The 14,088-nt window shown below is 52.0% G+C and overlaps 2 protein-coding genes across 4 annotated transcripts in view; one reads left to right on the top strand and one right to left on the bottom strand.

Moving 5' to 3' along the window:
* Window positions 1–5,460, bottom strand: part of LOC146865355 (uncharacterized) — a 131,470-nt gene extending 126,010 nt beyond the window's left edge. For 2 of the 3 annotated variants that reach the window (XR_014970091.1, XM_085631499.1), the window contains exon 1: window positions 5,205–5,451. Coding sequence is in view for 1 of the 3 variants with exons in the window: in XM_085631499.1 (XP_085487625.1) it covers window positions 5,205–5,297 (93 nt within the window). In the remaining 2 variants the exon portion in view is untranslated. Of the gene's footprint in view, window positions 1–5,204 lie in introns of all 3 variants that reach the window. The other variant, XR_014970090.1, reaches the window with a different exon arrangement.
* An 85-nt stretch (window positions 5,461–5,545) lies between these two features.
* Window positions 5,546–14,088, top strand: part of ELOVL7 (ELOVL fatty acid elongase 7) — a 148,879-nt gene continuing 140,336 nt past the window's right edge. Inside the window, exon 1 of the mRNA XM_085631496.1 lies at window positions 5,546–5,675. The gene's annotated coding sequence lies outside the window, so the exon portion shown is untranslated. The remainder of the gene's footprint in view (window positions 5,676–14,088) is intronic.

Raw genomic sequence — 14,088 nt, 5'->3', positions numbered from 1 at the left:
TATGGCGACCGTGCGACGCAGGTGAGTGTGACCCACTTGTGGGACACCCCCGCGCCGCACGGCCACCAACTGCTGTGTGTGCCCCCTTGCCTGCCCTCTGCCTCGCTGCCGGCTGACGCCGCTGGCGTCTGCTTTCGCCTGTTTTGTCGAAAATTTGTGCTTGCTTAACCGCTCTTCTCCCCGTGTTAACTATTTTTTTTTCGTAGCGTCTGTTCTCGCTTGTTTTGTCAAAAATTTGTGCTTGCTTAAACTGCTTTTCTCCCCGTGTCAACTGTTTTCTTTTCTCCTGACATTTGTGCCTGCATTTTGTTCGTGTCTATTTCAGCCCTTCGCGCCCTCCTGCCTGCCTGCCCGCCCACCGCGCCGTCTTCCCTCCCCGCTCCCCGCTTCCCGCCACCACCGCTGACCACGCCCCTTTTTTCTTTCTGTTCCCTCCCCGCTCCCGCCTCCCAGCTGCCCCGCCCACCCGCGCACTTCGCCTTATATGGCGACCGTGCGAACGCGCAGCGGTCACGCGCAGCGGGCGCGCCGATTGTGCGCCGAAGGCGCGCCAAAGGTAAGCCCGTCTACGCCCGTCCGCGCCTGGACCGCGCCCAGTGCCAGGACCCCTGGCCCTCGAAGACCCCGACCGACCCGCCTGACGTACACCGCCGCCAACCTCAGCGCACTCAACGCCGGTCGACTCCCAGATTGCCATCAAGCCACTCCTGGACGTACCAACGGACCTTTCAGCTGCCACGCCTGCAAGTTCTCATGCATCCGATCCTGCCCCGCACCCACCAAGCCGAACACCAGCAGTACCCACCTCAAGTGCATCCTGCTCAACACCCGCTCCGTCCACAGACACGCCATCGAACTCTGGAACCTCCTCGACGCCACAGCCCCTGACGTTGCCTTCCTCATGGAGACCTGGATGAACGCCTCTTCAGCTCCCGACATCGCCATCGCCATCCCAGAGGGCTACAAGATCGTCCGGAGGGACCGAAACGCCAACCAGATGGGAGGAGGCATCGCCATCATCCACAAGAACACCATCCGTCTCACGACCAGCACCGACAACACCCTGACCAGCGCCGAACACCTGCACTTCCAGATCCACACCAACCCGACCACCACCCTCAGAGGCACCCTGATCTACCGACCCCCTGGACCACGCACCCAATTCAGCGAGGACATCGCCGACTTCGTCAGCCCGCTTGCCCTCCCCTCCGCTGACTACATCCTCCTGGGAGACCTCAACTTCCACCTGGAGAACAACAACGACCGCAACACCAGCACCCTGCTCGACAACCTCGCCAACCTGGGACTCAAGCAACTGGTGTCCACCCCCACCCACCTTGCCGGACACACTCTCGACGCCGTCTTCTCATCCAGCACAGACATCGACTTCAGCCACGCCACAGAGCTTCACTGGACGGACCACAGCTGCGTCCACTTCACCTTCAAGAGAACGCCGACCCACCATCACCAACAACAGGCCGCCCGCAGAAGCTGGAACAAGATCACAGCAGACCAGCTCGCCACCTCCCTGAGCCAGCACCCTCCTGCCAGCTCAGCGAACCCCAGCCAGGCCGCCGACAACCTCACGAAGTGGATCAGCAACTGCGCGGACGAACTCGCCCCACTGAGGACCGCGCCCAGCAGACCCGGCAGCAAGAAGGCCCCATGGTTCACCGACGAACTCAAGAGCTCCAAGAAGAACTGCCGAGCCCTCGAGAAAGTCTGGAAAAGGGAACCGACACCGGACAACAGGACCTCCTTCAAGCTTGCTACCCGGAAGCACCACCAGCTGATCCGCGCCGCCAAGAAAACAGCATTCAAGGACCGGTTGGACAACAACGCACACAACTGCAAGGAACTCTTCAACATCGTGAAAGAGCTTTCCAACCCCAGCGCAGGAAATAACGACATCACCCCATCGCAAGACCTCTGCAACTCCCTCGCCTCATACTTCCACAACAAGATCACAGACATACACAGCAGCTTCGACAACCAACCAACGCACAGCATGACCGAACAACCACCCCACACCACCACCCTCCACGCCTGGACCCCGATCAGTACCGAAGACACCATCCGCACGATGAACTCCATCCACTCCGGATCACCGACTGACCCCTGCCCTCACCACGTCTTCAACAAGGCCGACGCTGTCATCGCACCCCACCTGCGAGACATCATCAACACATCCTTCAACACCGCCACCTTCCCGGAGAGCTGGAAACACGCCGAACTCAGCGCCCTACTCAAGAAACCAACAGCGGACCCCACCGACCTCAAGAATTACCGCCCCATCTCGCTTCTCCCGTTTCCAGCCAAAGTCATCGAGAAGACCGTCAACAAGCAGATGGCCGCCTTCCTCGAGACAAACGGATCCCTCGACCCCTCTCAGTCCGGCTTCCGAGCCAATCACAGCACCGAGACCGCCCTCATCGCCGCCACCGATGACATCCGAGCCCTGATGGACAATGGAGAAACAGCGGCCCTCATCCTCCTAGACCTCTCCGCGGCTTTCGACACGGTCTGCCACCGCACCCTAGTACGGCGCCTCAGCAACGTCGGAATCCAGGACAAGGCGCTAGAATGGATCATCTCCTTCCTCGGCGGTAGAACACAGAGAGTCCGCCTACCACCATACAAGTCAGAGGCCTCCGAAGTCATCTGCGGCGTCCCCCAAGGATCTTCTCTGAGCCCCACCCTCTTCAACGTCTACATGAGCCCCCTCGCGGCCATCGTACGCAAACACAACCTCAGCATAATCTCCTACGCCGACGACACCCAGCTGATCCTCTCCCTGACCAACGACCCCGCCGCCGCCAAAGCCAACCTACAAGAAGGGATGAAAGAGGTAGCCGAGTGGATGACGACCAGCCGCCTGAAGCTGAACTCAGACAAGACGGAGGTCCTCATCCTGGGCTCCTCACCCTCCGCCTGGGACGACTCCTGGTGGCCTCCCGCCCTGGGCACCGCACCCAAACCGACAGACCATGCACGCAACCTGGGCTTCATCCTGGACTCCTCCCTCTCCATGACCAGGCAAGTCAACGCCGTCTCCTCGTCATGCTTCAACATCCTACGCATGCTACGAAAGATCTTCTGGTGGATCCCCACAGAGACCAGGAAGACCGTCACCCAGGCCCTCGTCACCAGCCGACTGGACTACGGCAACGCCCTCTACGCCGGCACCACCGCCAAGCTCCAGAAGAGACTCCAGCGGATCCAAAACGCCTCAGCCAGACTCATCCTCGACATCCCACGAACCAGCCACATCTCCGGACATCTGAGAGACCTCCACTGGCTCCCCGTCAGCAAGAGAGTCACCTTCCGCCTCCTCACCCACGCACACAAAGCCCTACACGACCAAGGCCCGAGCTACCTCAACAGCCGAGTCAACTTCTACGCTCCCAAACGCCACCTCCGTTCTGCCAGCCACGCCCTCGCCGCCGTCCCCCGCATCCGAAGAGCGACTACAGGAGGAAGGTCCTTCTCCTACCTGGCCGCCAAGACCTGGAACTCCCTCCCGACCGACCTGCGCCTGACCCAAGACCACCTCTCCTTCAGGAAGAAGCTGAAGACCTGGCTGTTCGAGCAGTAGCGGCACCCCCCCCCCCCCAGCGCCTTGAGACCCTACGGGTATGTAGCGCGCTCTAGAAATGTCTTTGATTGATTGATTGATTTTTATCATTGTCTATAGTTACATTCCGCACTTTGTTCATGCACTGCGCCATCTGCATTATGATCACTATGAAATTAAAAGTGGTAAGCCTATATGCTAATTCATGATGAAATAAGTGAATTCAGAGAATTGATTGAACAAAGAAGGTGGTCTATTCATTTTCTTCTGTTTATAGTGAATACAGTTAAAAAAAAGAGTCTGAATGGCTATGCAACGTGGTTATTATAGATACAAACGGGCTCTTAAAAAAAAGAGTCCCACTGGCCCAATGTTTCAGAAAAATATCTTGAAGAAGAATGGGCACTAGATTCAGGCATCCTCCACCCAGTCCGACCTGTAGCCCCCTTCCCCAGCGCCTTGAGACCCTCAAGGGCGAGTAACTGCGCTTTACAAGTCCCTGATTGATTGATTGATTGATTGATTGATTGATTGATTGATTGATTGATTAAGGGATGCTGAATACTACCCTGTGGCACAAGAAGCACAATCACAATAGCACAGTGAGAACACCGCTGCCTGCACGAACACTGAAGCCTTCTGGTTTCGTTTGGTATGTCGCAGTGCCAGACAGGATCAGGCTCGAGACCAAAGACTCAGAAAGCCCCCATGAAGATAAAAAAAAGGGGTTTAGAGGTCCACTCTTCGTCCACTGATGAGCTATCATATCGTGGCCTTATTGGCTTGTTGCCCAATGTCCCAGCCTCTATCCTCCAGATATTTACCTCAGAGCCACTAGTCCCTCGAAGTCCCAGACTGTGAGTGAGGACAGGAGACAAGCTGAGGTCTCATTTATTTCAGTTACTTTTGACATCCAGATGTATACAAATTGTCTCTCACCAGGAGTCACTTTGTGTAACCATCCCTGCTGACTCTCACAGAACCCTCACTGCATCATACATTTGTGGCTGCACACAGAGAAACTCACACACATAGATGTGGCAGAGTAGACAGAGCACATCACAAGACACAATAAACTAGCAAGCAGAATTACTATCTCCCTTCTAGAAATGGGTGCACTGAGTAGCTTTGCTAGTAACTTAAAAGAAGGACTCCAGGTTTAATACACATTCAGTGAGTGAAAGGGGCCATCCCTATTTTACCAAGGAAACTCTACTGCATCCCATTAAATACTTTTTTCTGCATCTGAGTAACAGGAGCAAGGGTGGCGAGGATCTCAAAAGCCTTGAACTGCTGAAAACAAGAAAAATAATCTCTGTTCTGGCCCACAACTCCTGTCACTGGTACCATCTGATTTAACCAATCATTACGAAAGATTCGCCATCGCCATCCAACTGTCTCCAGGGGCTTGTGCAATCTACAATGCTGGCATTATTCACGAGATGCACCAATACTGAGCCAACACTGTGTGCAGTGTTTCACTTCTGGGAGCTAAAAAGCTCTGGCTGCAACAAGAGGGATAAGCACTGCTAAGGGAAGATGACATGTAAACAAAACAACTATATTTGCACCAGGCTCCTATACATATATCAGTCTTCCGCTGCACAGAAGGGATAGAAGCTCGACTCACCTTGAATCCGTCTGACGCGCTGATCCTTACTCTGGCGCCATTCCATTCGTTCATGTTTTGCTCTTCTACCGCAGTACAGCGAGGGGACGCCATATGCAAGTAGCTCTGCCAAAACGGATAATCCAAGACTTCCTATTCGTGAAGTAGAAATTCGTTAATACATCAACGGCATCGGAGGGAAGGGAGTGCCACGGGCCTCGCCTCACCTCCCTGCTGCCTGGGCACAACACTTGGCAGTCCCCACCCCTGCCTGGTGAGGATGGTTGCTGCGTCTGAGCGCAGCCCAGGGGGCGGAGCTTCGAGGGAGGAGGGGCAGTGATTGAAATTCCTCCACTTCGCTCTGGCTTCTCTTCGTGCGTGCCTTTGCCGTAGGAGGAGCGGCGCGGTGTGTGCTACCTGTTACCCGGGCTGCGCCGCTGCCCCCTCCCTCCACACCCATCGCTGACTCTTCAGGCCCAGGCGGCCCCCCAGGTACGTGCTGACAGTGTGACACTACCCTTCGTGTACCGGGTACCCTCTTCAGGAGCCAGGACTACGGATGTACCCCTAAAGCTCGGTACTTTTATCTGGTGTCGGTCCCTCCTTATTAACACTTTTTTTGTGTGGTTTTCTTAATTTATTAACCGGCTAAGTGTGTCTCCTGGTGCACAGCGCGCGTTTGTGAGTGAGATTTGGAAACGTACTGTGGAAACTAGAGGTGATGGTTTACTCGACACCTGTGCAGGCGGGCCCAGCACACCGGTTGCCCTTCACAGCTTTTAACTAAAGCTCTTGTTACTGTGTTTCCTTTGGTGCTCGACACATCCTAGTCTGCGTCCCTGCTTCGGCGGGCGGAAGGCTCAGAAATCCCTGACTGGGACTGAGAAGCTTTCTGTAGAGAGGCTGGAGCGGACGGCCCCGTGCACCGTCCTTATTTCACGGGTTGCTTTAAGCTACAGGTGCCTGTTTCCGCGATGCTTCTGCTCGGTGCGTTCGCCGCCGTCTCTGACTCGCGCAGTCACCCGGTGTCTCCCCGGAGGGCTCTGGCTTCGGAGGCGGCTCTGCGGGACACTCCCTCCGGGCGCGGCATGAAGGTGACCCGGCGAGGGTGCGGTGTGCAGAGTTTGTGTGCATTTGAGGTTGGCATCGTGGGAGCAGGAACTCCTCACGCATGGAAAGGGCGGAGGCGCTGGAATCATGTCGCCCGTTTATTGTTTTTAAAAGTCTGCCCTGCTGGCGCTGTTGCAAAACTCGTGTTTCCAGCCGCACTTAACTTGATATGTCACTGGTGAGGGGTGCTCGGAGCCGGTGAATTTAACTGCTTAGTAGTTGGTAGCTGGACACCGGGAAGGATTTGAAGCCGAGAGAGTTTTAGACCTGTACATTTTAAGCAAGAGCCGCAGTGCACGAGGCGTGTCTTTTCTCCATAATTACTGTTCAAGTCCTCGAAGCAGCGTAGGTGTATGCAGCACTGCAACGATTCCCACCATAACACTGCCTCTCCCCGGTGCGCGTCCTTCTCAATGGGCTAGGATGTGGCGTCAACAGCCGGAGCTGCCGACCTTCGGTTTGAGGAACTGAGGTTCGAGTCTCGGGGTCAGCCCAACGCCCTCTAATTCTGGGTAAATCTCGTAATCTTTCGGTGCCTAGATGCATGGACTTGGCCATGTAACTGGTGCTCATGCAAAGCGCTGCAGTATCTTCGGGTCGAGTTCAACTATATATTGAAAAAAGGCAAAACATGCAATTTCAAGAGCTGCATTTAATAACGTATAGCTTGAGGCAATTACAGCATGATAAATAACTGTCCACGTACTATATATATATATATATATATATATATATTTTAGAGCCCCCAAATCTCTCTTTATAAAACGCGGTCTTCATGCTTCTTAATGATTTAAACCTGGCCAGTACAATTCATTTAGCACTCCCGCTCCGTAGATCAAATACACCTGGACGCAGGAGTTGTGAATAATGCAGGGCAGCAGGTCGCCTGTGTGTCCAGAATCTGCCTGCTCCGCTCTGCTGGGTAAGGTAAGGCGTCCGGCGATGCCCGCACTCCATTTACTTAACTAGCCCAACCGGTTTGTGGGCTCGGGGCCTGGAATGACTGCATTCCTTTCCCGACGTGTGACCGACACTGTTCTCGAGTCAGGCTCCGGTGCACCGGGACTGTAGCAATGATTGGTTACGAGGCAAAGCATTTCAGAGAGCAAGACGAGATAAGTGGCCATTTTCCACCGGGCACGTTTCTAAAGATTCTTGAACTATGCGGGTAGCTAGTTTCACACAGCAGTGAGCACAGCCGCGGCCCTGCCACCTCCCTCCTGACCTCTAACGCTTCACCTAGCTGGCAGACACCCAACTATTCGAAGCAGTGTCTGCCACTAAGCCACCATGAGAAAAAAAAACGTTGGCGGTCATGGCTAACTTCCCTGTTTAGGCCAGACTCGTGCTCAAAGTGCCACCTGGCAGCACCCCCCCCCCCCCCCCACACACACTTCAAGGACCGCCACTGGCTCCCCGTTCACAAATGCACTCTCTTCAAAAGCTCCTCACACACGCACACAGGGCTCTGCGCAAGCCAGGCTCTCTATACCGGAACGGCGGCTTCGGGTTCCGCACCTCGACCAGAAACCGTCTGGATACCCTCCTGGGTGATGTGCCACTCTACAAAAATTAATAATCTAAAATGCAATGCTTTGGTTGCTCTTTGCTGTAATTCATCAATCCCTGAGATAATTCTAGGTGGATCAATGCCATTTGTGTTGTATAGCGATGGCTTGTTACCAGAAGCCTCTTCACAGCACTAGTGTGTTTACAGATATTCAGCCCATAATCCAAATCCCCCTTCAGTGAGTAGAAGGCTGTAGGTAGCTCTGGGAGGCGCACTTGTGTTGCCTCAGGGTTGCCTTCAGTTGAGGAAGGGCTACGTTGGGGTGAGAGTCCTGTCCCTCTGAAGTGGGGAATTGGCACTTGGTATTAGCAAGGTGTGGGAGGCTAAGCCTCTCTGAACAGGGTTGTCTTCTGATTTCTGTTAGTAGCTCTCCAGTTTGGTTGATTCTTAAGATCTGATTGGTGCAATTTCTAGGGTTGAGTGCCCATGACTCACTGTTTTGCCTCCAGGTGACTATTAGTTGAATTGTGCTATCAAGTTTGTCTCTTATGCTGACGACACCCGGCTGATTCTCTCCCTCACCAACACACCGAAGGTCGCCAAGAACAACTTTCACGAAGGGATGAAGGCTGTCGCTGCCTGGATGAAGAACAGCTGCCTCAAGCTCAACACCGAGAAAACCGAAGTCCTCATCATGGGCTCCACCCCCACCGCTTGGGAGGACTCCTAGTGGCCAGCAGCACTTGGAACCTCTCCCACAGACCACACGCAGAACCTCCACATCGTCCTGGAAATCCTCACTCCCCATGAGCCACCAGATCAACACCATCACATCATCCTGCTTTGACACGCTACACCTGCTCCAAAAGATCTTCAAATGGATCCCCACCGAGTCTGGAAAGACTGTCACCCACGCACTCGTCAGCAGCAGAATAGATTACGGCAAAGCACTCTACGCCGGCATCACCCAGAAACTCGAGAAGCTGCAGAACATCCAGAATGCCTACACCAGACTCAAACTCAACACAACATCCCCCGCCGCAGACGCATCACCGGCCACCAGAGACCTCCACTATCTCCCAGTCAACAAAATATTCGCCTTCAAGCTCCTCACACACTCCTACAAAGCAGTCAGTATCCTTTGAAGCTAACCACATATACACATGAAAGAAATCTGACTGCGTAAACTCTCTAACCCCTGTAGTGCCTACATGTATTCTAATTACCTAAACCAAAATTATCTAACCATTGATCAGAAAACAATACTTAATATAAAATAAAGTCCAATATTTGATAGTATAAAGTGGCCTCCCACTGATGGACTCCGTGCATCTCAGGAAGTTTCAAAATAACATTTCAACTGTTCATTTTAAACTTCAATTGGAGGAACACATCCCGGTGTGCCATGCCCACAAACACTGCCAGTGGCATAGGTAAGTCACCTCTAGCAGGCCTCGCATCCCTAAGGCAGAGTGCACTATACCCCGTGTGAGGGCATAGCTGCATAAGCAATATGCCCCTATAGTATCTAAGTCCATTCTTAGACATTGTAAGTGTAGTGGGTACATAGGCTGGGAGTTTGTAATTACGAGCTCCACGATGGCTTTACTGAATGCTAAGAAGTTTTACCAAACTTCTCAGCACAATAAACCCACACTGATGCCAGTGTTGTATTTATTGTAAAATGCACACAGAGGGCATCTTAGAGATGCTCCCTGAAAAACGACCAAGTCCCAACTTAGTGGTCTGCTCCAGCCTGCCACATAGACCTGTTTATCACCACCTGAGGTGGAAGCCCTTGTGCTCCAGGGCGGGGGGGGGGGTGAAGGGGGGTGCTTCTCATCCACCCACAAGCAGAAAAATCATTCAGGGCGGTGAGCCTCCAAAGGCTTCCTGCCCGTTATGTTAGCCGCGGTCTCTACTGCCAGTGGGGACACTCGCCCCCTGACCAAGCCCCACTTTTGGTAGCAAGGTTGGCTGGAAAATTAGTCAGGGGAGGGGTGTCCCTCTAAGCCAGGACCACCCCATGGTGTCCTGAGCTGGTGACCCCCTCCTTTGAAAATCCTCCATGTTGGATGGAAGGATTTTAGCCAATGAGGTTAGGGGAGGACCCCTCTCCAAGGTGAGGGGACATATAAAGGGTGTAGCCACCCTAAAGGTAAGTAGCCCATTGTCTACTACCTGCCAGGACCTGTAACACCCCTAAATTCAGTACTTGGGAGCATCCTGAACCATAATCCTCAGATTTGAGACGACCTAAGAAACCAACCCTGCAGAGAAGCCTGAAGACGACGACTGCCTTGGCCCCAGCCCTACTGGCCTATCTCCAGCTTTGAAGAGCCTGAAACAAAAAGCTGACCTGTCTTGCAGCCAGCGACCTCTGAAAACCCTGGGAAAACTGTTGCCTTTGAAAAAGACTCCAATCTACCATGAGCAGCAGACACGTCTAGAAGAAATCAACTTCAAGGACTCCTGTGCTACCTGGAACCGCAAGTCCTGCCCACTCTGCACCTGATGCCCACGGCCCAAGACTGAGTGGCTCACCTGTCCAGTGAAGTCTTCCTAACGATCCGGACCTCAAATCTAGTGTTTGCTGACCTCTCCTGATCTCAACGACTGCGTCCGCGGTGTGAATCCGAAGGATGCTCACCCCATCCTCGACCGGCCCGGCATCTAAAGGCACCCTGCACCTGCAGCACCAGGACATTGTGGGCCTTGACCAGCGGATCCCCCCACGTTATTTAACATGTACATCCAACCGTTGGCGGCCGCGGCCAGGAGTAGAGGACTAACGGTAGTATCATACGCTGATGATACTCAGTAGTAGCATTCTTACGACTCCATGCATGACTCCCTCAAGTTTCGGGGTGATCTTGCGGCTGTCGGGGAGTGGATGTCTGCTAACTGTCTCCAGCTCAACCCCAGCAAATCTGAGGTTTTGCGGTAGGGAAAGACCCTGAGCTGTTGGTGGCCGGCATCCCTGGGATGTGCACCCGCTCCCAAACAGGTGGTTAAAAACATGGGTGTATGGGTAGACTCTGCCCGCAGTTTTCAGGTCCAAACCAAAAAAGTTGCGGGCTCCTATTTTGGTCTCCTGCGAGGGTTAAAACCATTGCTAGGTTTCTTCGATTCTTCCACTTGTCAGGTCATTATCCAGGCTACGGACATGTCTAGGTTAGACTATGCCAGTTCTCAGTACCTGGGGTCAACAAGGCTGAAATTCTAAGACTGCAGAGGGTCCAAAATGCGGCTGCTAGAACTCTCTTGGGCCTTCCTAGAACATGCTCCACGACCAACGCCATCCGCAGACTCCATTGGCTGCCAGTGGCTAGGCGCGTCGAGTTCAAGTCCCTCTGCATCGCCTTTAAAATTATGAAGCTTTCTTCACCTAGCATTTTGGCAAACCTGCTCTTACCCTATACACCCACTCGTTACCTTCGCTCTATGGGCCTGCATCTGGCAGTTCTCCCTCGGATTAGGAAGGTGCGTGCAGGAGGGCGGTCCTTCTGCATTCTGGCAGCTAAAATTTGGAACTCTTTTCCGGTGCACATCCGTAGTATGTACAACTACCTAGCTTTTCGCAAGGCTGTTAAAACTCACTTTCTCCTTCTGACTTAGTATCTGCTCTCTCTCTGCAGCATCCCACCTCTTCTCCCGGTGAGCTCTGGGATGCCCCTTTGCTGGGGCAGCTATGGGCTATATAAAACCCCATAACATAACCAGTATTAAGAATACAATATTAAAAAGGTTTTACGCAATTGGGTCCATACACTATGGATGCATGATTTCTCTCAAAGTACCTGTAGTTGCGTCAAAATTCAAAAAGGCCAAACAGCCGCAAAGATGGAAAGCGCCGAACGGATGCGTCAGTTCCTGAGACCATGGGGTGGTGATGCGACAGTCGTGCTGCGTCGTGTCCGGTCTGTAGGAGGAAGTGATGCGTCCACTCCAAGATGATTGTGGTCCGCGGGCAGTGTGCCGGGAAAACTTGCCGCACGGGTACGATGTATGGAAATCCGGAAGATGTAGGCAATAGACGTGGCGGTGCCTAGCTGTGCTGTCGGTTTCTTCTCCGCGATCCCTCAATGCTTTGGTTCTTGGAGCGGCAACAGGCGCTGCAGCGATGCATGGAGATTCTTCTTGCACAGCAGTGCTGCATCTGGAAAAAAGCCTCAAGAAGGGCGATGCGTCGCTTTTCTTGTAGTTGCGTTGCTTTTCCAGCTCTCAACAGCAGGAACAACCTCCAGAGCCCCAAGACAGTCACAGGCACCACTTGGCAAGTCAGAACTCCCAGCAAGGAAGTTCAGGGGAGCTGGGGTGGTGAAGTCTTGTGTCTGAGACTGCAGAACAGGAGGCAAGCTCTACTCAAGCTCTTGGAGATCTTCTTCAAGCAGGGGGACACAGCACACAGCAAAGTCCTTGTCCTTTCTTTGGCAGAAACTGCTACTGCAGTACTTCTCCAGCTCGTCTCCGTGGCAATGGTTCCTCTTGACTCCAGAAGTAGTCTAAAGTTCAGGGGTTTTAGGTCTAATACTTAAACTTCAAAATGTCTTTGTTCTCTTTGTGCAAGGGTCTCTGAGCCCAGTCCAAACCAGTTCTGTCCTCACTGGTGCAGCATGACCGCAAGGTGTGGAGACAGCATTGTGCAAGGATGACAGACCCTATTCAGGTTCAAGGAAATCTCCTCCCACTACTCTAGATTCAGCCAGGGTCTATTCAGTCCTCCAGGAAGGGCCAGGCACACCTCAACCCCCCGTGTCTGTCTACAGTGAATGCACATCCCCAGCACCTGTCACTCCAAAACCAGACAGTCAATACACAAACAGGCAGAGGCACACAGAACGGTTAAAGAAGAAAAGGCCCACTTTTTAAAAGTGGCATTTGCAAACATACAATTCAACATGTCTTTTAGTAAAGATGGTTTTTATTACATTCTGAGTTTAGAGAGCCTAAACGTTATTTCTGAATCTTGCCCCAATGGGAAGTTATATTTATGAGATGTTCTAAATAAACTCCCATTCTATCCTATGGGGCAAGATAGCCTTTCAATAGTAAAAAACGAAATGGGCAGTTTTTCACTATCAGGACATGTCACACACACCAGTACATTGCCTACCTTTCACATACACTACACCCTGTCCAGGGGGATACCATGGGGTGCCCTATGTGTAGAAAAAGGAAAGTTTAGGGCCTGGCAAGTGGGTGCACTTGCCAAGTTGACATGGCAGTTAACAACTGTACCCAGGCACTGCTGTGGCAGGGGTGAGGTACCTCTTCAGAGCTACTTATGTGGGCGGCACAATCAATGCTGCAGGCCCACTAGTAGCATTTGATTTAGAGGCCACAGCACACTTCAGTGCACTTTACTAGGGACTGAACAGTAAATCAAATATGCCAATTAGGGAGAACCAATTGGGAAAACAATTTACACAGGGAACATTTGCACTTGGACACATCAGCAGTGGCAAAGTGCCCAAAGCATTTAAGCCAGCATCAAAAATACAGGAGGTAGAGGCAAAAAGTCAGGGGAAACCGCGCCAAAGATGCTAAAAAGAACGTATTTTTAATATCAATGTAAAGCATTCTACTGCCTTTGCAAACACATTTCTACAGTACATGTAAAGTATTGATGTTTTAAAACTGGTACTTGACTGCAACTGACTTTCTCTTGGTTCTAGAAACTAAAGCAACCAAGTAATATTTTTATACAACATAATTGGTCTTGGATTCAGTCTGTGTGTGTGTGTAACCACTTTTTGCCTGAGTGTGTACAACAAACGCTTAAAACACTTTGATGAGACTTACTGATCAACCATATTAACACAGAAGAGAGTACGGTAATGTGTACTTTAACCACTGGGGATGCACTGGACTCTGTGCACACTACTATGCTAGTTCCTTATATACTATACCTTTGGTATAGTATATACAGAACTAGCTTCCTACACCAAGCTTTATGGTTGATTTTACTGATACTGCTGCAAACATTGCCTGCAGCAAGCCCAAATGTGTTAAACTCCCATGCCTTGCAAAACACCTATAAAGCACTTCTTTGCCAGTTCAAAACTGCCCTGATTTGCGATTTGTGCACCAGTTTTTAGCTACCAGATTCACTAATGGGGGAAGGTGCACTTTTATTTTGGTTCCCAGGCCTATTTTCTACCCAAATTCAATCCTATAAAAGTGATTTGACTATCACCTTCTTAGTGCATAGAATTATGGGGGGGGAGGATTACGGTTTGTGATTGTTTGGATACGAGTGTGACTGGAATGTTGCCTACGTTA

Source organism: Triturus cristatus, chromosome 2_1 (assembly GCF_964204655.1).
Source record: "Triturus cristatus chromosome 2_1, aTriCri1.1, whole genome shotgun sequence".
Taxonomy (NCBI): Eukaryota; Metazoa; Chordata; class Amphibia; order Caudata; family Salamandridae; genus Triturus; species Triturus cristatus.
The sequence above is the reverse complement of the archived record's forward strand: the minus strand, read 5'-3'. Positions and strand labels throughout refer to the sequence as shown.